The 24,688-nt window shown below is 44.1% G+C and overlaps 1 protein-coding gene across 1 annotated transcript in view; it reads right to left on the bottom strand.

The window, feature by feature from the left end:
* LOC142074710 (netrin receptor DCC) overlaps positions 1-24,688 on the bottom strand; it is a 566,907-nt gene that overhangs the window by 123,039 nt on the left and 419,180 nt on the right. The window contains exon 12 of the mRNA XM_075135512.1: positions 17,712-17,761. Within this exon, the coding sequence (XP_074991613.1) occupies positions 17,712-17,761 (50 nt within the window). The remainder of the gene's footprint in view (positions 1-17,711; positions 17,762-24,688) is intronic.

Here is a 24,688-nt window from a genome sequence, read left to right on the forward strand (position 1 = left end):
CACATCATTTAGGCTGAGCTCGCTCCATATGCTTCATCTCCTGATATGAAAGGGGGAAAAGCAGGAATTTGCAAGTGCAATAGCACAGGAGTTGGCGTCAGGAATACATATTTGTGCTGTGCCACCCTCTCCCTGCGGTACACCTGCTCGTTGTGGATCCTCCCGTCTAACCGTTGCAGACAGGGTGCGTTTACTCCCATGTCTAAAGAGGTTCGGGGAGCACGGAGATGTGCAAAATTTGGTTTTGAATGGAACTTCCCCCAAGTGAAATATGGTTTCCTGCTCCTATTCCCGTACCAGGTTTTTCTTATCTCAAATAATTTTTAACTGTAAGTCAATCAAACCATCCCAACTTCCACAGTTTGGATGCAAAAATCATAAAATATTGAGCTCAGTCAAAAGAAATTAATGAGCGTTTTTTCAAAGGTATTCTCCACTGAATAACAGCAGCTAACCAGCTCCACACTGGGCAAATTGCTTGCTGGCCTGATTAAATCACGGTGCCTCAGAAGCAACATGCCTGCCAGTCTTCATTGAATTTGGCTGTATTAATACAGTTTTACTTTTTTAATGTAATTAGCAATAAATTCAATAAGAGGCTTAGATAACATCTTTCGAAATAAATAGGAAATGAGAAAATGCTGGGAGGAATAATCCAGCGCTGCCTTTATAGACCCTGCTCGCAGCTCCCCGTGGGCTGGGCTGGTGTTGCAGAGCATCTGCAGAGCCAAACACCACGGGCAGTGGACTTGCAGATCTGGGTGCGAAGTGCACGAGGAAATCACAACCATCCAACAGCCTGCGTGAGGTTTTTCATTTGTAAAAAAAAAAAATTATTACAATGTTTATAATTCTACAGAAGAGCCATGTAAGGTTTTTCTATAAAGCCCTTTTTTTTAACCCTTTCAGGCCAAGCAGCGCACGAGCTCTGGTTGTCTTGTGGGTGTATAAATCCACTACAAGCTGCTGGAGACAGCCTTCCCCCTCAGCCCTTGCAAACACAAACCTATGAATAAAACCGTCACTGCCCCTTTGCTCAGAGGCATCCTGATTTACACCAGCTGCTGGCTACCTTTAAGCACGCAGAAGTAAGGGATTTCCACTAAAGTGCCCTTCACCAAAGTGGTATTTCTGGAAGACATCTTTCTAGAAACAACATTCTGTCAGCAAGACTGACATCCTTCACTAGTGAAAATGTTACGATTTCTAAACCTTCCCAAATTTTTAGGTCTGCATGAGTATCATTCTACCTCGCTGGCCAAACAAAGGGCATTGCCAAACAGTGAAATGCTGAAACCAGCAGCAATTGCTGCAGTGATCCATGGGGGGCAAGCGGTGCTTGCTGAAGCCAGGGAAGCTCTCCCAATGTCCTGGGAGGACTTTGGAGAAGACCTAAAGGAAGAAAATACCTAACTTATTCATCAGCTTCTGACCAGTCTTGAGGCTACAGGTCCCCATATTTGACTGAGTCAACTTAATTCTCTTGTGCCCAAAAGAAAATATTCTCCCAGCATCCAAGAGATTTGCTTCCTGCAATTAATCCCGATTATCAATTAATTCTAAAGACTTATTAAGCTCAAACGAGGAGTAGGGTGAAAGCTGCCTGGCACCATCAGCTGCAGTGCTGGTGGGGTATTCCCTTGCCTTAGCATGGCGCAGAGTGGCACGGGGTGGGAAACGAAGCATCCCTTTACTGCCTCCAGCATGCTCCGTTACAGCAAACCCATCTCAAAAAATAAACAGGAACAAAAGACATGGCACGCCTATTCGTTTTCAGGCGGTGTTAATCTTTACCTGGGAAGTACAGATAGCCCCGACCAATAAGTTAGAAAATCACATTTTTCTAATATATTTTTCAGCTCAGCAGTTTGCTCTGGCAAACTCCTTTTTTTGCTGTGCTCTCACTCTGGTTTGGGTTCTGTTCCTCTTTATGGCAAATAACAAACAGGAAATGTTATGTTGGTACTTCAGTGCAATGATGTTGTGACTCTTTTTTACAACACTGAAAGCATATTTAGGCTCTGCACTCAACTGCGGCACACAGTAGCTCTGACAAGGTTTTTAAACAGCTGGAAACTTCTGAGAACTTCTATAGAGATGCTGAATATAATTAACACGTAAGAGGAGCTGCAGAACATCCGTGCTGAAAATAAACTTATGAATATACATGAGACTTACCCAAGTTTGTTCCAGGATATTGGAGGGGAGCAGTAATGTTCAAATGGAAGGTAAAGAAAGAGGCAGCAAGCAGAAAAATGTGACTTTCTAGATTAAAAGAAATCTGTTTGATGATGGAATAATTGGAGGAGCAATGACTCCCTTAGACAAGGCAGTGAAATCTCTGCAACAGCGAATTTTGAAGCAGGTGAAACCTGTAGGACTGAATTACCTTCATTCCTGGTGAAGATAACTGCCTCAGGCTGAACTGCTCCAGAAAATTTCAATTAAAAATTTCAACTGCTTCGAAGACCGAAGTACAGAAAATGTTACTTTGTTCTAGTTAAAAATATACAGATATTCTGGTATGAGGGTTTTTTTCCTCCCCACCCGAAGGTCCTGCAAGCAGCACCTGGAAACGTTGCAGGAGGTTGCATTTGTCCTGGGGCTGTGCCTTTGTTGTTCCCACCCAGCTTCATCCACGCTGGATGGAAAGCCACCCGATGTTTTTCCCAACCTAGAAATCTTCAAAAACAAACCGACCCACTTATAAGTCTGGTGGCAGTTACAACCATATACGTATATACACACGCATATGTGTTTTGCATGAGATTTCAGCCACACTGCATGTGTTTGTGCCTGATCTCTGCTCTGGACCACGTGAGAAAGGACCCCAGGCACTCACCCTGGAGCAGGTTGGATGCCGACTGTATCACAGTCGACTTCTGCTCCAAGTTATGTGGCTATTCTTAGCTGAAACAGCAGACAGCTGCAGAATGGGGCTAAAAACTTTTGTCCTGTTTCCAGGACACAAATTTTATCATGTGATACCCACATGGAGTTATTTTTTTCCCATTTATTTTCTCAATAAGCTAGGAAACCTTTGTAAAAACCGTATTGAAATGTCATCATCCTGCGAAGTCAGGCAGCCTTCCCCAGTCCCATGTACCCAGACTTCAGCTGCTTCCGACCCTTGCCTGACTCGTTGCACAGAATCTGACTTGTTTTACTAAAAGATACTCATTTGTTTGCTTTCACTCTGCTCACTCAACTTACTTTTCAATCCTGGTCTGGAGACAGAGTTATGAAGTTCCTCCTGGGATTTCTATAGCATAAGCACTTTGCAAACACTAAGGAATTTAACTTAGATGTTCGTTTATGAGTTTATTTTCACAGCACTCCTGTGGAAAGGATGACATTACCCCCTTCTTCCATCTGACTGCGAAAGATTAAGCTCCACTACTTCAGGGTGCTTTATGATGCTTACTATGCAATTCTTTAACAATTTTGCTCCAATTTTAGCTGTATTGGAATCCTTTAGTTATTCAAATCACCACTTCTGTTGACTTTGCAATCGTGTCTGCTCAATACTTGAAAATGAGAGGTCCCAGCCCAAGCCGGTCATTAGAAAATGAAGAAGGCAACTACTGTGGTCACATCTGAAAGACTGACCAGCCCAGTACAAAACCAGGGACAGGAATAAAACCAGCTCCTAACCACAGGGGCAAATTCTGCAAGGGTCCCTGCTGTTCACATGCAAGGAAACTGGTGATCAGCCACCTCCACACGAGCTGACCACAGCCTTGCAAGACGTGGGGGCAACTAGTAATCCACCCTTATATTAATATATCTCAAAGAGATGCGGCAGCAGGAGGAAAGTCTAAGCCATTGCATCAGGGATGGAGGATTTGACTTTTTCAGGTATTATCCCATCGTTCTGGCTCCATTTATTTACGCACGTTTGTGCATGACTGAGCAAAGGATGGTATTTGATGGCCACTGGCAAACGCGGGCAGAGGTTTCCAAACCCCGATGACATGCTCTGCACCAAGCACGGGGCAGGCGTCCACGGGAAAATGTATGAACGGGCATAGGCTGAACCTCTGTGTCCTAAGACACGTGCAGAGGGAATCAATTAAGGTTTCACCATGAAGTCGCGTCCCACACTTTGTCTTTGATTATTCAAACTCATGTTTACTTCCCCTGCAGCAGAGCTGCATGCACATCTAATTTCATATAGATTGCTATACAGACAGCATATATAGTGCCTTGAGGGGGGTGCTCAGCAGCGTAGACAGCTTTGGGCTAGGGAAGCAAATCAAAAAGTTTTTCATGCTCTTCCTTAAAATCAGCCCTCTGAGACCAGCAGCTGGATGGCAGCCATCGACCACCGCCTCGTTAGGCCCTGATTGGTGTCTGCAGAAGCAGATAGCATCGTCCTCCTAAAGGGGTTCGGTGTTGAGGCAGCACTTTTCCAAAGCTAATTGCTTCCCATGCATGAAACCATGCTAACATCCCATGAGGGAACTGCGGGGATTAATTAGTTCGTATTTGTTAAGCACTTTGAAGATGAAAAACACTTTATGAAAGTTAATTGTTACTACTCGGTTATTTTTCCCCACCAAGCCAGTGTGTTCTTCTAGCAGAGCTTTCTCTCCTTTGCACTTCAACCACTGCGCTGCTCTAACATACACTAGATACATCCGAAGAGGAAACTTGTTTTATACTGCAGAAAATCTCTCCTGTTGTTCACATTTTTGCAATCATCCGCCATAAGTCAGACTGCAGCCTCGAGAAGCTGCTTCGACAGCATCTCTACCCTCGCGTCCCATACAGGCCCGCACAGGAACACCACTCTGGTTTTTCTGTTTTATATTCCAGTCATCCCTTCAGAAATCAAGTGGCAAATTGTGCCAATTTGTTTCACCGCCTTTGCTATGTGCCTAGAGAAACTGTGCGTGTGCCCGTGACCGCAGCAGACAGCTGAAACGGTACCCGCAGCGCGGGGCTGGAAGAACGCCTTCGTTCCAGATTTACCACAGTTATCAGCCAAATGTCGCACAGCCCATCATCACACTGCTTGGACCAATTTGCTTCAATCTGGTCTCCTGGTTGTTGCCTGCTGCATCGTGAAAGGCAAGTGCAGTCCCCCTCTCAAAGAATCATAGAATCACAGAATCATTGAATAGTTTGGGTTGGAAGGGACCTTTAAAGGCCATCTAGTCCAACCCCCCTGCAATGGGCAGGGACATCTCCAACTAGATCAGGTTGCTCAGAGCCCCGTCCAACCTGACCTTGAATGTTTCCAGGGATGGGGCATCTACCATCTCTCTGGGCAACCTGTGCCAGTGTTTCACCACCCTCATTGTAAAAACATTTCTTCCTCGTATCTAGTCTAAATCTCCCCTCTTTTAGTTTAAAACCATCTGCCCTTGTCCTACTAAAAAGTCTGTCCCCATCTTTCTTCTAAGCCCCCTTTAAGCAATGAGACCGAGCGCATCTCCCGAGGTCCTGAATGCTGCCAAACCTGACCCTCCCTCTTGCCCCAGCCATACAGCATCCCTTCACAGGCTTTATATTACTTACTTATTATTTATTAAAACTTTAAAACCAACGTTGCCATCAAGGTAGAAATCTTGTGGATAATGCAAATGAAGATTTCCTTCCCCCCCCCAGCATCGCTTCTCTTTCTCCACTAAAACCTGCAAAGGCAGCAGCTCGAAGAGCACCCCTGCACCCCGACCCGTGGGCGCTCACCGCTGCACAAGAGGGAACGGGGTGGCTGCAGGGACCGTCCCGTCCCCGAGCTGCCCCTCGGCAGAGATGCCCACATTCTGCACGTCTCTTTGAAGGGAGGTGCCGAGTTTCAGATGGGAAACCTGGCCCTTTTATGGGAGTTCATCAAAGGTCGGCTGCTAAATCACATAATCAAATTGAAATAATTCAGGAGTCCTTCTTATGAATAACAATTTTAGAAGATTACAGTAATTTCTTGCAGAAACCAGTCACATTGAATGAGACTGCTTTTTTTTTTTTAAAGGTCATTCAAGGCCACCAATTTTACTCACTGGACTTTAGCCAAAGAAATCTACATAAATCTACGTGATTATAAAAAATTACGTTAATTTGCACACTATGTATTCCCCCTCCAGAGGGCTAAATATAAAAGTGGCACATGAAGGTAGGGCAAGTTAGCCCCGGCTGGCTGTTAAAAGGAAACGTGCAAAAGAGGTGTTTAGGGACACAGGGATGGAAGGGAAGCCTTGCACTCTAAACCAGCTTAAGAAGATCTATACTACATCTGAAATATTATCAATAATTCCTTGCTATGTTTATTTGTTCACAGCAATTGATTGAACCAGCGTATGACTGAGCAGAGAATAATATCCGTGATGCTGGGAAAGCGTCAGGCTCTCAAGCTCTGCTGACGTTCGGTACTAAAGAGCTGTGTGGAGGCAGCTCTTGACAGCCTTTAGGGTGGTGTTAGCTGCAGGATGAGATGCTGAAGACAGGCAGCAGTGCTCAGGGACCTTCTAACATGGAAATAATAATAAAAGCGACAGTGTACAGACACGACTGCAAACTGTTATTGCCCATCAGCTGGTAGGGGATGGGAAATGCATGGAGCTGAGGGGGCGAGTTTGGTCCTACTTTATGGGTCTGAACATCATCATGAAAGATGTCATTCTCCCATTCTAGCGCCTGGAAGATGAAAATCTATTTATGAAAGGGGAGACCACTGTAGCAACCATAGGCTGCTTTTCTACGGTTTGATGACAGAAGAAAGTAAAAGGAATTATTTTAAAGAGTGAAGTTAACACCTGTAAATTAAAGAGCAAACTGGCGTGGATGCCGTCCTTCAGAAATAAATTGGCCTTCATTTGCCGGTGTTTGAAGGAGGTTCACGTTCACTGAAACCACAACCTTACATCTGACTGAGAGCATCCGTATGGGGGTTTAATGCCCTGTAAGTTCTGTCCATTAACCTTACAGCATTCCTTAATTTCCCTTTGCTCCCGCAGTGGGCAACACCCTTGATTCATCTAAAAAAGGAGCAAATCAAGTTGCAACACTGACAAGCGGGACCAGCCCCAGGTTGTGTTCTGGCATGTCGTTTCCATTTGGCCTTGCCCGTGTTTGGATGCTCGGTCTCACTTGTCTCTTCAGGAGCGTTACTCTCTTTTACAGCCCTGCTGTTCTTTTTTTCTTTTAATTGCAAGATGTTCCCTAGTCAAAACAATTACAGCAAAGGCATTAGAGCACAGAGGACTAAATAACAAAGGAAACCAAAGAAAGCAATGTGGAATAAAATCTGTCAGTATCGCAAAATTAAAACAGAGCGAACCAGAATTAGAGATGAGTGAATTATTTACAGGGAGTAATTTGTCTTCCTGTCTGCTCGCAAACGAGGAAAAATTTGTCGTTTCCTCCAACTCATTCAAGAAATCTGAACAAAACACGTTTCTCCATGATTCCCTTACACGCAATATATAGGCTGATGGCAATTCTCTCTATAGGTCACTTAGCATTATGTCTGCTTCTTATGGGGCAAGTGTGGAAGCATTTTGATGGTGCCAACTTGGAGGGCTACATTTAGAGTCTGGTTTCTACCAGATAAGTCTGTGGTCAAATGCTGTGGCCCCGACACAGCACGAAAGCACGGTGCACTCCGTACAGATGTACTGGGAGGAGCAAGCCCCTCGCTAGATCACGGCAAATAATAAAGAACATTTTGCTCTGAGACAGAATGAGCACTTTGAAAGACCAACGCAATTCTGAAAGATGCTTAAATCTGTAATTCAAGGCCAAATTGTAACGGGGGTCAGAAAGCTAGCATGACAAAAATATTTTGAAGATGCTTACATAATTTCCCAAATGCAAAAGGACATTATCAAGCTCCAAATTTCGGAAAGAGAAAGTAGGGCACTGCCATATGCAGATGGAACAAACCCACAGAATTAAACCTTTTCTCCTAAAACAGCTCGGATTAAAACACAGACCTACCAGCTCCCAGTTCTCAACTAAAAGCATCGCTTCTTTATATTAGTGTTTTGGGGTTTTTTGCTGCTAAGTTCAGACGCTTTGTCTGATATTAAAAACAATGTTGTGCTTATCGGGACTAATGTTATGCCGGTAATTTTCAAGGAATGTATTTATAAATGAATAAACTGTTTACCACAACACATCAAATTAAGGAGAAATATATTTAGGAACAGATTTGCACTGCTTTGGTTGTTATGATTATAAATGATTTTGTCAGTCTAACTGCCTAATTGCAAAAGGGTAAGGATCTCTTAAGGGAGCAAAAGTAAATACTAGAACAACTGAATGGCGTGCAGCATCCCAACGCATCTCCTGGCAGGGACGGAGGCATTTGTGCCACCCTGCTTACGGGTGTTGAGGAACTTCTGACGACACAAAGAGCCTCACGAAGTCAAGGTTTTCTTTGGGAGGACCTGAATCCTTCCCTGTCCGTGTGAAGCAGAGAGCAGAGCCGGAGCTGACAACTGCACGCCCCTGGAAGAGCATGAGACAGACAGGTCGCCACGGGACAGACCGAAGGGTGGCCACAGCACCAAACAACTCTTTAGTGTCTCAGCAGTTTCCTAAGGTATCGTTTTTTTCTGCTCCTTCTTTCCAGCCCAAGCCGTAACCGGCTGAGTGAACTCGGAAGTTTTTACAACGACAAGAAATGGGAAAGCCTGCTCAAGGCTGGAGTTTTACTGGCCGTGTAAATATTAGATTTTGAAGAAAACCATCATTCAGTTGCTCAGAGGAAATATTGCAGGTCAAAAATATTTTTTCCAGGTAGAAACACAAAGCAGACAGCTTTCCCAGTTCAACGGGCGTTAAACACCCTCCCTCCTTTGGAGCCTGTGGTGGGCACGCGCGTGGCCACGGTACTTCAGTGCCCAGGGGTGAAAATCACTGTTTGGCAACATCCTAAACCAAAGATAAACTTTTAAGCTCTCATTAGTATTAGAAGCCTCGTAATCACAAAATGCTGCTGTGTACATCTCAAGCAAAATCCCCAATTTACTCTGACTGAAACCACTGCTCTATGTATGTCCTATGCCAACGGCGGAGTTTTCACCCGGATGAGCTGCGTTAATGTTAGGTACAACTGCATGGAGCATTGGAGACAGCTCTCTTCAGTCCCTTACCAAACCGTGCTGAAGTTCAAGAACAACAACAACAACCCCAAACAAATGACATTTTTGTGATTCAGGAAAAGAACTGATTTTTTTTTTTTTTTTTTAAATATCCTGGAACTTATTTTTTACTCATAATCTAGAAGTGAAGTCTATTCTTCAGGGTATATTTGTTTTTTAGTATTTAGGGCCTTCTTGATACCATGACTCTTGACTACATCTAATCCATAGCTGTAAAATTAAAATATAAAAACATAAAATGCAATATAAAGATACTGTGCACTTTTAGCAAACATGGACTGTATCAAAACAGCCTCCTCCCAGAATACAGGAAAAGATTCAAAAGTTGCCCATGAGGAATTGTAAAGAATTACCACAACAATACTGGGAACTGCGATGGCCAGGGGTCCAGAGGGAAACACCAGACGCTGTCAAGCTGCCGGTTCAGCACCACCCAGATGCCTCCGGTGCCCTGCGGCACAGCACATCACTGCAGCCAGGGACCACCGCCCAGAGGCAGGCTAGAGAACAACCTCAGTAATATTTTCCTGATATCAAGCTTCTAGGTAGAGCAGTTACCATCACTTCCCAGGGTCAGCAGGCTGCATATTTTTGCTGCTGTTTATATCCCTTTGCGATCAGTGAAATTTGACTCAGAAGCTTTCCACGCTGCTCACGTTAGAAGGGATATTGGTACTTCAACCTGGTAGCTTTGTTTAGTTCCAAAGACACGCAGAAATCACGTTGTCCTGAGCATGGGAAATAAAATCCCAGCGTTTAGCCCAGCAGCTCCTTCCTCTCGGTTTGGGTCGGAGGGAGAGGGGCAGAGCAGCAGGAGCTATCTGCTCCCCTGCCCATTCCTCCTGACCTTGTCTTTCTCCTTCCCTAGTCTTTTTATTGTTTCTCTCAGAGATACCCAGGAACATATAGCTCTACTAATCAGTGTCATAGCTCATTAATTTGCTTTATTGGTCTCCGGGTAAACCTCTCGTGCTACACTGTTCGAAAGCTACCGAGTCTTCATCATTAAGAAATAACTGCCCAAAGCCCCTACTCTGTGTGTTGCCTGGGTGCATTAAGTGGCTTAATAGTATCTCTAAATTTATCTTAAATGGAAAGGTGGCCAGAACATTCATCACCTTGAACAAGGTTTAATCAAAGCCCATAACATAATGAATCTGTCCAGTTTTGACACCATAACCTTTGAGAGTTTATACGTACTCAGCAGTGAGGTGTCGGAGGTGGACAACAAAAAAAAAATCATCGTACTATTCAAGATAAATAGCTCTTTGCACTTGTGTGATGCAGGTATTTCGAAGTGCACGATTATAATGCTTTCTGGATAACAACACATCTTGCAGCAGGATTAATTCAAGGGATATTTTCTAAGAGAATGACCCACAAACAGTTTTGGTCTCAGAAATGTCTATAATTAAAAGTGAGAATTAGAAGGTATTGATCTACAAGTTTCAGCAAATTTTCTCCTTTTAAAGGTTAAGCTCAATGCTTGTTTCTATGCTTTCCTGTAAGTAATAGATTTAAAGGTTAAAGAGCTCTTTCTCTGTGGTCTTCTCCATAAGTAATATATTTAAAGGTTACATACATTGTTTCTAGAGGACACATCTCTAAATAGTGGTGACAGTCATTTTGACTTTACTTTTTGGTTCTTTTAAACTACTTATTTGATATCTATGCCTTTATGAGGAATCCAATCTCAATTTCCAGTTCACAGCTCATCTTTTCCTACAGCCACAACACTTACGTGTATCTGAGAGCTTCTGTCTCCACAGTGCTCTACAAATATTAGCTAACTAAATAAACCCCTCTGTTTTTCACACTTTGCAAATACCATGTTAAAATCCAGCTTAACCACCTTGCTGTTCCTCCATCCTTGCCATGAAATGCCAGACAGAAATATCACAGGGCAGCCTTGTGCACAGGGTTAGCCCAAGAAAGCACGTAAACTTACTACTCGGCTGTCATCGCTGCGGAGCTCTCGTGGCTGTTGCATACTTACTGACTCGCCATCCCTGCTGGAAGGTGTTTGTTGGTGAATGGTACCGAAGGTGCCCTCTGTTTGACAGTATAACCTACCAGCTCTATTACCTCAATTTTTCCCAAAATAAACTGTACCGCCGGAAGAACTGTTTCATTATGTCTAAGTGTCTCATCACTCAGTAATTCTGTTAGTTTTTCACACTTTGAAAAAGCGTTTCAGGTCTCAGTCTTTCTGTCTGTAAAATGGGATAACTGCTCCTACCAGCAGGCTGGACAACTGCCGTGCTTCGGGTCCAGAACGGGCTCTGCTCCTAGCAAGTCCGTAGCTGTGAAAGGCACTCAGCACCTGACACGACCGGAGCTGAAGGACACATCGGTGCTTTGCAACCCTCACCCGCGGGGCCGGGGGGACTCCCATCAGCCCTATCAGTGGGATGGGAGACAGCTCCTCTACCCCGGGCCAGATCATTGCACGTCCTGCTGCTTTCTTAGGCAGTTTTAAAATTATTGGCAAGATAAGGGATAATTATGGAATAGAATTAGAATTAGAATAGAACAGAATTAGAATAGAATTAGAATAGAACAGAATTAGAATAGAATTAGAATAGAAATGGAATATTTCAGCTGGAAGGGACCTACAACGATCACCTAGTCCAACTGCCTGTGCACCTCAGGGATGACCAAGTTAAAGCATATTTTTAAGGGCATTGTCCAAACGCCTCTTAAACACTGATGGGCTGGGGGCATCGACCCCCTCTCCAGGAAGCCTGTGCAGGGTTTGACCACCCTCTTGGTAAAGAAATGCTTCCCAATGCCAAGTCTGACCATTATAAATAATGCTCACTCAGAAGAAAAATACCTCCCACGTCAACCAAATATTTCACATATGATAAAAGGCACTAAACAGGATATATCGCACCTACTTCAAGCAGTCTGTGCAGCCTTAAAAGAAGCATTCGCTCTTGATATTGCTTTATCATAAAGGGCCCAATCCATCCTCATCCTCCAGTGAGCCACTGGCACCCCACAGGGATGATGTACAGCTCAGCAACAATTCCTCTGAAGGTTTAGGATGCATTTATAGCACATTTTAATGTACATTTAGTAGCAGAGCAATTTTAAGTAGCTGAGCTAAATGCAATCCGACAGGACGGTCGAGCTCTTTGGCTGTGCTGAGCATATCACTTGCCGGCACTGCAAACCAGCCTCCAGACCCAGATGCCAAGCAATGAAAAAAAATGGTTTTGCAGTGGCAAAATCTGGCTCCCGCGCGCCTCATGTCTATCACGGAGCATCCCAAGGCAAGTCTCCCCGCGTCTGCATCCCTCTCAGCAGCAGAAATCAATGTGGGGACCAGAAGCAGAGGGAGAGGAGGAGAAACTTAATAAAATTTTACTCTGACAGCTTAAAAATTGTGATGGCTTTGTTCCACAGACTGTCAAAGAGCTGATCGTTTGGTGATGACTTTGATTTGGAGACCGCTAAACATTTTCCAGCTGAGTGGCAGGCCTACGTGTGGATGATGTAAAACTCCTGACAAGAGGCTTGTTTCCTTTAGGTCCCATCAGCAGCTCCTCTCTGGCCACAGACTGGCAACTATAGGTTAATGTAAAATGTCCCATAGGTCAGCGCCTATGAGAGCAGGCAGCCAGATGCCTAACTTCAAGTGCCTAAATCCTTTGGATAAAATAATTTAGAAAAAGGATAGAGAAACAACATAAAAAAGCCAATGTGATTTAAAAATGTATAGCCAGCTCCGAAGCACCTACCTACCCTGAGATATTCTGCAGCCCCCATCACCTTAGGCACTGTTCTTCATTACAAAACGTGAAGATGTTTGAACATAATTAAACATGGAGTTAGCTGTCGTGCCGCTGACCACAATCTGCCCTTGTCTGGGCCGATCCCAAAGTCAAGCTCAGCCTTAGGCCAGCCAGCCAGATTAAACCCCCGGTCCGCCGGGCTCGGGCTTGATTAGCTGCTCTGCGGCTGGCAGCGATTCGCCCCGCACTACCCCTCCCAAGTCACAGCCTCACGTTTAACTCATTCGACTCTCCAAAATTTTTGGTCCGACGGCAGAAACATCTTGCAGCCGCGAGCGGGTCAAAGTTGCCGTGAATATGGGGCATTTCCAGAAGGCACGTACCTGTGTGTTTTAGTGTGAAATTAAGCGATCTGTTAAGGGTGGAGGTCCTGACACCCACTAGCCTACTGCCAGTAAAATACACTCTCCAGAGCTGCAGAGACTTTGCTAGGAATAACTGACCACATCAGGCAAAAAGAAGGGGAGAGCTTTGCTCAGCAGATGTTAAACAATACAATTATGCACATTGGAAAGAGCTACGGATAACACTCAGCAAAGCGTTGCAAATGTGGAATTCAAGCCTATGATCCACGGCTATTGCTAGCTTAAGCCACCTTCTCCTTTGTTAAATTTGATACAAACCCCTGTATTTTATTAATGTGAACTAACGATTAAGGCAACTCTTCCTTCAGTTTATTTATAGGTATCTTTAAAATCTCGTAACCAGCACAAATTTTGACTTGCAGTATGATACTGCAAACATTATGGGCCATAATGACTGTGAAGGGTTTTTTTATGTATAGATACAAACACACACACAGAAAAGAAATGACAAAAAACCAGATTCATTACATGTCTTTTAAGTTTCCCCAGGAGAATGTTACCGGTTATGTTCTCAGAGCCCTAACTGTCCTATGAAAAATCTTACCCCAGAAGCAATCCCTATTCATCGAAGTGGAACTACATCCCTGGATTAAATCACTACTAAGTATGACCAAAGGAATTTTGCTTCTACAGCTAGTTACAATTATTTCTTCACTTTTCTCTGTATTTGAAAACGGGAAGGAGAAATAAAGTTACATACAGTTTTAATTAGATAAATCTGATAGCTATTTATGTGCTTCAGATCTGCTAATTAGTAACACGTGTCTAAAAAATTACAGAAATTAAAAACACACCAATATTTAAAGCAAGGAAGAAAAGAAGTAAACAAATACATAAATAGCCACAAACAGTTGCCTTCACGCTGGTGCTTGAGAAGGGTGGAAGCAACAAGCCCAAAGGAAGAATGACATCTCCTCAACTGAAAGGCCAAACGAGCAAACCCCCAGCTTTCCAGCTCGCAGCCCCCAGCTCCAGCAACAGCTGGGCTGGCGCAGAGATCGCATGCCAGCTCAGAGGGTTTAGATCCTTCAGATCTCCCCCAACATAAGAATATCTTTTTTTTTTTTGTTCCCACAGCTACAGCAAAGTGCAGATCTCCTTGTTCCCAAACAGGTTAAAGTTTAAAAAAAAAAAAGTTATCTGTTGAAAGATACAACTTTCGATAATTAGCTTAGCTTGGAATTGCAGGTCTTTTACTTTTTTGTTTTTTAAAAGCCTGCTATAAAAACGTTTCCCATTTTTGACCTCCTCTACTGATCAAAATTTGGTAATTGCCACGTTGTTTCTGCCAGAAGGAGAAGCTGTTGATGAAGGTATTTCGTGGATGAAACTCTATTCACCTATTAAGCATTGTACGTGTCTTTTTCCTTAAGCAAAGGAGGATATTTTCAAACAAAAGAAATCTGAAATAAATCTCTTATTTCTTATTAGAAACAATCCACGTTATGAAAAAGCAAGGACAAAAAAAGGCTGTTTTCAGTTTTCGTGTTAAATTTAAGGCCAACACAGCCATTCGTACACACACAGGTACGTCCCCCTCCCGTGCGCTCTCTAGACCCTGCACGTGATTACCTTACACGAGAAGAAAATCCAGAACAACCTCAAATTATGCAGAAAGTTTTACGATAAAAATTTTTCATTAAATTAACTCTTGGTCATTTACTACCAAGAGGCCAGTTGTGGTTATTTCTCAAAACCAGCCAGCGTTGATCATCTATCTCTAATTAAAACTCCGCGCAAGCACCCTATGCATTTTGCCAGCTTCTGAGAGCGAATTGCCCGCTTGTCTCAGCTGCTTCTGTGTTGCATTTTACAGTGAAATCTCTTTTAGGCAGGGATTTCTGTCACAGTCCTCACCATTATCAATTCGGATCTGACCGAGGTCTCCAGTCACAGAACACCATCAATATTAAGCAATAATCATGATAATAGTAATTCATATCAAGCATCTTCCATTTGCTGGCCATCTTCGTTATGTTATTAAATTAATAGATCTGCCACCGCCAAAGAAAAATAGCATAAAGAGAGAAATCTTATTAAACTAGAGATAAAATTTTAAACAATTCTGGGAACTGCCAAGGCCAGCCTTTGGGCTCTTCTGTGCACCACTCAAATCCAGTTAGCAAACTATGAGGGTTATTTAGTTATTTGCTTTGATTTAATCAGTTTGTGAATTATAAGCGTTTAATCAAATTAATTCTGAATGCTGCCAAGACAGAAGAAAAGCAAGAACATGATAAAAAACAGGTTGCAGAAATACAACATTCTGGGTTATTGAAGCCTTTTACAAGAGCGGGAGACTGCATACAGCTCTCTACGACAATAGCAGGTTCGCTGTGCCTCAACCACCAATGCCACAGGAGTTGTACCGCAAAAGAATGGGGCAACGGTATTTTGGGGCATGGTCTTTGAGACTGATTCTTCTGCTTGAAAAAGCTTTTTATTCCTTAAGATTTAGTGAGTCTAGTTCATTTCTGTATTTGTTGTTCCAAATCCCCTAGATGTAAATATTTAAATTCTATTCAAGCTTTATCAAGATTTGCTGGAATACGTGGGTATCTGTATTTCCTATGTCCGTGTTACCTATAGGATACAGCCCAAAAGAGTCCCAAATGGTTCCACATCTCTTTTTCTCTCTGATAAAGATCCCCATTTCATACACACACCCTTAAAATATCTTTTTATGCAGTTATTATGTCACACCAGCTTAGAAGCTGATACTCTGCATCGCCAGAGGGACGCTTTGGAAGGTCTCAGATCTCCCTCTGCGCAGATGACGTGTTTTGGAGAGGAGGTAAAGGCAGACTCGGCTGCCCACGGCCACCCTTGCCTCCACCTATGGGCGATGGAGAAGTTGGTGCAGTTCTCCAGCACTCACGCTTGGTCACGTAGAGGAGGACCGAGACACATTTCTTTTGCCTATCACGCAATGCAGTTCAGCCAAACGCTCAGATTAACATGTAAATCCACCTTTGTCCAATACAGCACTTATATCTGCAAATTAGCATCTCATCAAGACTTCCAACATTTAGTACTCTGTGATTAGGAACATACTGATGACCTCTGATGATAGGGGCAAGATTTACACAGCCCATTCTTTCTTATCCCATCTGTATAAACTACCTCCATCTGTAAGTACCACCAATGCAATAATACAGCTCGGGGTAGGAGCATCCGCGCACCATCCCATGCAGCATTGTACCCTGCAGCTTGTTTTCTATTTTGGTTCTAAGTACTTTAAATGTAAATGATCACCACAAAAGGTCACAAAACGTGATCAGCTGCTCTCTGACATTTTACCTTGAGAATAAGCAAGAAAAGGTAAACACAAAGGTTTGGAACAAGATGTGCCAAGACATCAATGCCCTTTGGGCGCTACACGTAAGAGGAATTTAAAAGTAACTGGAGCTGGGTGCATTAAGGAAAAAAAAAAAATCAGAATATACATTTGATGTCATGAAAATGAGCAGTAGAAGAGAAAGATCAAACTGACAGGTACTCAGTGTTCCCAGCAAATCAGAGATTATATAAATGTTCCCTAAACTGCAGTTTATCCTCCTCAGTGAGCCTGGGGCTCCTGCTCCTTGGTGGCTGTGCAAATAGAAATCTCCGAAGATCCAAGGGGACAGCCTGACATGATGCTACGGGTGGGTTTTTTTGTGCCTTTCTTTCACGCTCTGAAGTGTGAGCTTTTCCATGTCCCGATGGGCCTATCACCGAAATCAGCTACAGAATGAAAGCTTATGTAGTTCCAGTAAATAGAAGGAATGAATAAAAAGAAAATAAACAATCTCAAAATTTTTTCAGAACATATTCAGAAATAGCACCCAACAAGTAGTAAGCTTAATTAACACCTATTATGTACAATGTTATATTACAAAAGAATATCAACTACTTCAGCAGCGATATGGAAATGCTAGACTTTTTAAAGAAGGAAGTAGCGGATTTAAGAGAAAGAAATGCACCTTTCAGACGAAAACAGAAATGTATTTGTTGGAATATATAAGCAAGATGACAACAGACCTACCTGCACGTGATGCGTATAACCTACCAATAAAGTATTTCTTTCCCACACCTCCTTTCCCCCAGGAACAGCTCTGCTTCTCATTACTCCCCGAGATTGTTCCATTTAATCAAAGTGCAGTTATGTTTATTGCAGATGTTAATCTGCAATCAGGAAACAGTTTCTGCTCGTTCACCTAAGTTTAAGTGACACTACTGCTGCTGAAGCCTCTTTGGAAAAATCACTGCTTCTCTCTAAAATATTTTTTTGGGGGTGTTCCAGTTCTTATTTTAACTCCCGGACAAGTGAAGGGAGCCTTATGCGAGGGGCAGATTGGGTGTCTTTGTACACGAAAAAGCCACACAAAGCAGGGATAGCTACACAAATACCCGCGATCGCAGGCCACGAGGTGCTGAGCGCGCGGCAGACTTACCCTGGAGTTAACCACTTCCAAGGAGACGTTCTGAGGCATCGCACTGGGCACTGAAAGGGAAGAAAAGCAGAAAGAAATGGGAAATACGGCCGTTAGTGTCTAAATCAGAATAGGTTACATCACGTATTTCTCGTTGGAAAGAGAAGTGTGCAGCTTTTACACCTAGTTTATAATCTAATCACAACCGTGCAGCTAATCCAGGTGGCACTTCAGAGGTCCCCTGGGGAGAGGAAAACCAAATGCATCTGTTCATTTCTTCCCATTTTTGACAGACCTATTAGTAAGCCCTTTAAACAGCCAGTCAGCAGGCTCCCTGCAGTGAGACCAACTACTTGAATTCACTTGTTTGTTACAAACTTGGCCAGAAATAAACAAGAACATCCCACAATTTCTCTGGCTTTTTTTTATTAAAGTGCATTTCAGAACATATATTATATACAGACAGAGCAGAGTATTCCTTCCTCGGCGGCACCCCTTTTCACAAGGATGCCTAAGGGGAAGAAGAAAAGATTTAGATATTATTTAAAAAAATAATATTTTACGTTAAGGCTCTGCTTGTCATACATACTATAATCCATACCTCATTTTATACCACTAAACTTTGCTATATCCATTCTAATAAATATACTTTAATCCTTAAATGGGACTGATAGCCATTCAACACATGGTCTTACGAAGATGCCTCACGAGGCATTAATGAGATGGTCTGGCACCCGTAGCTTTAAATAAAACAAATGCTTCTGACTCGGGAGGGGGAGGTGGGTGTTCCATCTTAAAAGTTCCTTTAATCGCACACTCTCTCTGGCTATAGTCGTAGGAAAAACCTGCATGGGGCAGTGTGATTTATCCCATCATCCTGCCGGCTCCCCCTCTGTGAAGGATGGGGACACGGCGTGGATACGGGTGAGCGCTCAGCATCCGCACAGCTGGACAGGCCATCAGCAACTAACTATTTTCTGACAAATTTCTGCCTGTTTTCCACTGCACCTCTGTACATTTGTTTCCAGTACGCTTGTGCAACAATGGTTCAAATGTATATTCCTCCAGCTGATGGCAAATACTAATTCAACCGCCAAGGAACCAAGAGCTTCAAAAATAAGTTCGTAGTTGGTGATGCATCAACTGCCTGATGTGAACTTAAAGCTTTATTTTCCTTTCAGAGAAATAATGCCTGCCTGCTAACCTGGGTTACTGAACTGTTGAAAAGCAGAGATGTCATTTATGCTTACGGGAAGATGGCCCTGAATTTGGAAAGAGCGAGCTGGAAAAGGAGAATGGCGAACACCCAATTTAAGAATAGTTTGTAATGCCATGTCTCAGGGAAAATAGGAGAAAATGATTTTTCAGTGTATAAGTATGAATATGTCAAGTCAAAGAAGAGTTAACACATTTGTATATGATAGTAAGAGCACTAGGGCAAAATCATTCTCATTGCAGTTGTCCACACATTTGAATTGATTCAGCAAAGATCTACAAGAATGATTGAAGACCTGAAACATCTTAGAGATCAAATAAATTAATTTTATTCAAAGATGTGTAGCGTTAAGAAGTACTTGGATTATTATCTATTGTTATCTGAAGGAGGAAGGACTTCTGGCTGTAATGAGTAATTTAATAGGCAAAGAGTTATGAGCTGGAATCCACCTACACTAGAAAACAGGCATTTTCCTTTCACCTTCTTCAGTCTTCACTGAAAATCGCTGTCTAGGAGTGTGGGACATACATCACCAAGCAAAATGTACACATAAGTATTTCTGTAAATCGCTTATTCTGGCCAAAACTTTCACTAGAATGAACTGGTGAAATTCTATGTGCTGTATAGAGGTGGACATAATGGGGGCTGTTGTCTATAGTGTCTCTATGTATTGTTTCCATATATAGTCTGTATTGTCCATATAAGCTGCCAACTGTGGCAGATGGAGACGACCAGTGCAGACTGGCTCAGCATCAGCGCTCTGGAAGAGGCAGGCTGCATCTCTGGTGAGGAGTCACCTCTGACCTTAACATCTATGAATCTCTAACTAACGTAACAGGCACTAATATCATAAGAACCACCCCTGTGCAGTCACTAAACGGAAGGATTGCGGTAAGTCGTATAAACGATACTTTCCCCAGATTATTTAAAGCAGCGCTGCTCAGACAGCTCCTCCGCTGGACTCTGTCTAGTCACGTCTGCGTTCAATAAACAAATCCCCGAGTGCAGCACTTGGTAGCATCCTCGGTGCATGCTGCTATTTAAGGATTTAAGTCAGTCAGAGGTAAGTCATTTGTCAGTGCTAATAAGAAAACAGTATTTTAAACACAGGCTCCAAAAGAGCAAAAGTAACAACAGCTAAACAGGAGGGTCCCACTGGCAGCAAAGTCCCACATTAATATTGTTGTCCTTCATGAAGGCTCTGTGGATCATAAAAAGGAAAAAAGAAAAAAACTGCATTTGAATCAAAATAATCTGAAAACTCAGATTGTTTGGAAGCAGAGGTACAGCAAAGCGAGTGCCAAGAAATACAGAAACTCTTCCTGGCGATCCCAAGTCACAGAGATTCGCTGCTGGAAAAGGAAGATCCAGGGTAATCAACAGCCTGGCCAGCTGGGCGTTCCTGAAAACGGCAGCTGAGTCTCTGGACTGTTTTGCTAATCTTGCCACAGTTTGGTTTGACGATATGTGCTCAAGGACCGTACAAAACTAACCATTTTAACCACCCAGACCTGCCTCTCCGTCAGAGCCGGCGGTCCAGGCTGGGGGACCCCAGCATCCCTGGCTGCGGGACCCGAGCCCCGCTCCCAGCTCTGCCCTGACCGGCCGGGGCTCCGCACGCAAAGCGTTTCCCTGTTCGGTCTCTTTTTTTCTCTCTCCAGATTAGCAGCTTTAGAAACAAGTTGGTTTCTCTAGTGCAGGGACTATTCTTTATTCGTTTCCATACTGCCCACGACAATGCAACGCTGATCTAAGGCTTTGCTGCTGCAACAGTACTGGCAGCAGCAAACGGTATATGAAACATTTCATCTCCCTTAATACAGAGGAGATGTCACTGCTCGCACTCCCCTCATTTTGAAAAACATCAGACAGAAAACTGTCTCTGTGATGCACTTGGTATTGCAAGGAAAAAGAAAACGGAGGTATTTCTGGACATTTCTGAATTAGCTGGATCTGGCAAATGCCGATATCTCCCAGAAAAGCCTGTTCTCGCTGGAGAATATCTGCTCGTTCGTGAGCAAGTCAGAACTGCTCAGAGCCCCAGTTTCTCAAACACAATTTCTCTTTTCTCTCCGCTCTCTCGTGGGCAGCGAAAGCTCATTGCGACGTTTAACCATTGCCACCCTAAACCTTTCCCTCTCATTACTGACTTTCAAGTTTTATTGCTACTACGTATTCTTCCCCTATCAGACAAACTTCTCTTCATTTTGCTTTTTTTTTTTTTTACTATTTGTTTGTCCTTCTATTATTTTGATTATTTCTCTTTGGCGAACGCTTGTCATATTTCCCAGTTTTGTTGCATACATGAACATAATTGATGCACCCCTTATCTTTTCTTCCAGATCTTCAATCAAAACGAGAAATAAATCCAGACCTGACCCAGCATCAAACTCAATCACTTCCACAGCAATACTGGATGTCTTTATTCCTTGCTCGCTGTTCAGTCGAGGAGACGTTTTCCTTTACCAAATCAGAGACCCTGATTTAATATCTCGGCTTGCATAACAATCAGCGAGCTCCCCCGGCAAACGCAGGGCCCACACGATTACAATTACTTCCTCCAGCTTTATATCTTGATCAAATAAAGAAATTGGATGCACCTGGTAAAAGTTCTTTTTTTTTTTTGTTTATTATTCACAGCTTAATTATACCATTAGAAATTAGAGCAGAACTCATTTTACCTAGCGTTAGCTATGCAATAGGAATGAGCAGTGACAGATGCACCCGGGGATAACTCGGCCCCTCTGGCTGTCACGGGGGGTCTCAGCGGCGGAAGCAGCCTCGAATACACCGCAGGAGCCTTGCTGCCTGCCTCGGACCTGGGGTCTGAAGGTGGGCGAGATGAGCCTCGCTGCCGGAGACTGAGGGATGGGAAGAAGGTTCATAGAGCGAGGCACTCCGGTTTGTTGTTGGGTTTTTCTCCTCCTTTCTGTCTGGTGAAAACCAAACACATTTGCAGTTGCCCATCAGATGAATCCACGTCCTTTGTGGTTTCGCTGGTTGTTTGCTGTTCTGTAGTTGTAGAGCAGAATGCTCCAGCAGGAATGAGGTGGCCGAGCAAGCCCCCCGAGTATTTCCGAGCACCCGGGTCCCCGGGCTGCGGCGCGGGGGGAGGCTCCGGAGGGGCAGCGGCACTAACCGGGAGGCAAGAGATCCACGTCCCCCATCCCGTAACGGCAGAAACGCGTACGCCAGGTAACCGAGCCTGGCTGGCGCTGGCACGACCTCCAGCCACCAAACCTCCCCGTGGATGTTTTGCTGCAGCCGGCTCCTTTCCCCGACAGGTTTCAGGGCTGACGCTCACACCAAAAACCGGTTTGCATCAGGAAGCTCCTGCGTAATTCCTGCAGGGAAGAGGAGGAGGAGGGAAACGGTCCAGTACTTCTTCCAAACAGATAAAGATGGGTTGGGTAATCTGGGGGGAGCTCACTATCCCAAGCGGTTGGGCTAGCGGGGCGGCACAATACGGGACTCGGTCCCCAGCAGGGTCGCGGCCACGACACCGTCCACCTCCGGCAAACCCACGCTTGTGGCTCCGAGCGACGGGCTTTGCCCAGGCTCACGTAAGTGCCCTCGCAGCCCGCTCCTCCTCGCCCTGCTCTCGGCTCTCGTGCAAACACGGGAATGGCTGCTGACATCTGAAAAACTTCATAGGCTGTCTCCTGCGTCAATCTGAACTTCAATCTTCAATTTTTACTTAAAAAAAAAAGCATTCATATTATAATTATGGATATAAATTATATTTAAATCAAGTACTCAGGAAGCATGAAATAAGACTGTCTGCCAATTGCTGGGATTAAATGCATTTTGATAAATTCATGAGCATGATAGCTCAAAGCATTTCTGAAATGGCACACAGCTTGGCCAAATATTATCTGAGCTGTATTTTAAACTGAAAATTAAGCATTAAAGATACCGTATGTTCCTTGATCTGGTGAATGCTGTCTGGGGTCTGTAGCTCCTGCAGCGGGAGATGCCACACTATACCCCTTTGATTGGGTGCCTTTCTCAGACTATAGATTACATCCCAGAGCTTCATGGAAAATTTCTGCCTGCAGGAACTAATAGTACAGGCGCTTTTTTTGTGCAACTACATACTGTATTGTACGCTATAGAGCAAAGGATTGGCGTGGAAAAAATAACCGTCTCAAGCACGCACACTCTCAAGAGGTAGGCACGCTTAAAAATGATCCTGTCATTTTTACCAGAGGAAAGGAAAGACAGACCAATCTGCAGGACTTTTCTCCCATTTTTGATGTTTACTTCTGTTTCGAACCAGCTTTCGGAAAAGCAGCGCGAGAGTCGCTGCCCTTCCAGAGCATCCCGGCTCCTTGCCCGGGGGCTGCCCTCCGGGTTTGGCTACCGATGCGAAAATAAACTGCCAGAGACTGCATGGACTGAGATGACACGAAGCAAAGACCAAAGGGAGCCGGTCACGACAAGCAAGGTGTTCCTCATTATGGAAAAGCACCGCGCAGGAGCCAGGAAAGGTGGCCAGCTCCTGTCCCTCCGACAGCAGCAGGCCCTGACTGATGAGGCTGCTAAATCTCAATTTCAGCTGGAGGATGGCTGCAATCCAACAAACGTAGCGGGGCAGCCTGGGGAGCTGCTCTCCTCCATGGGGAAGGTGGTGGCAGGGGACGCAGGGACAAAACCTGCCCAAAACCCAGAGGTGTATACGGGCTTTCTCCTTCCTTTATCTCTCACCTCTAAAACAGGACGGATTAAATGTCTTTGCCTCTCCTCTACGCGGGCTGTTAGCTCGCCCACGCAGGAGTTATTTCTTGCTGTTTTATTGTGCGTCCTTCTAGCAGAAGGGACCTTAACCCCGGGAAAGGTCTCTGCGTGGTACCATAAAAGAAGAAATTGCAGAAATCTGTGCTGCAGGCTTGCTCTCTCTATTCCCTCCTCTCCTTCTCAGCAGCGGGACAGCTAGGACCGACACCGCCTTCACCCAGGCTCGGCCAAAGCCAGGCTCTCGCTGCGGCCCTTTGGCTGCTCTTCTTTGCAAGAGGCCAAAGCGGTTTCAGGCAGACCCAGAATAAGGAGAATGAAAAGGTATCCTAAAGGGATTTTCTCTGCTTTTACACTTGCTCCAAAAAAAACAGAGGAAGGCTGGGAAGGCTGCAGCCAACTGACTTCTTTGCAGAACAGCCTTTTGATTAAATAAAGAGAAAAATAAATACCATCTTCTTCCGGATTCCTGAAACAAGGGCACCTAAGCACACTCCCGTTTTCTGGAACAGTCTCATGCAAACCTTCTCGTTAGCAATGATTTTTGTTCGCAGACAGGTGAAGCGTTTGAAACACTTGCAGAGGCTAATTTTCAGACTCATGAATAACAATCCTTCCCCTTCTCACTTACGGTGACATTTAAAACCAAAGTGGAGTACAGGGCCGCAGTTCTACACTTCACAGTGTGAATTAAATCTACATACATTATGCAAAATATTCATTTTCACTTGTTTTCCTTTTGTTTTTATAATTATAAGTGTGAAGTAATTTATTCTGCCAAGATCCAGCCTGTATTACAAGGGAAAACTGAATTTGCTGGGTAGACATAAGTAGCACTTGAAAAAAATATCGCAGAGGTGTCAACCGTAAAATCACAGTGCCAACCGAGCCGGGGGTCTCACAGATGAATCCCACTGAAGATACAGCCCGGAATAAAGCAGATTAAAACGGCGCTGGGGTTCCCCGCACCCCCAGCACCCTCCACATCGCTCTTTGAGGGGTCTATTTTAGAGGCTCCCAACAGCTCTCCTCCAGTGCCCCGCATCGA

The sequence above is a fragment of the Calonectris borealis genome, chromosome W, assembly GCF_964195595.1.
Source record: "Calonectris borealis chromosome W, bCalBor7.hap1.2, whole genome shotgun sequence".
NCBI lineage: Eukaryota > Metazoa > Chordata > Aves > Procellariiformes > Procellariidae > Calonectris > Calonectris borealis.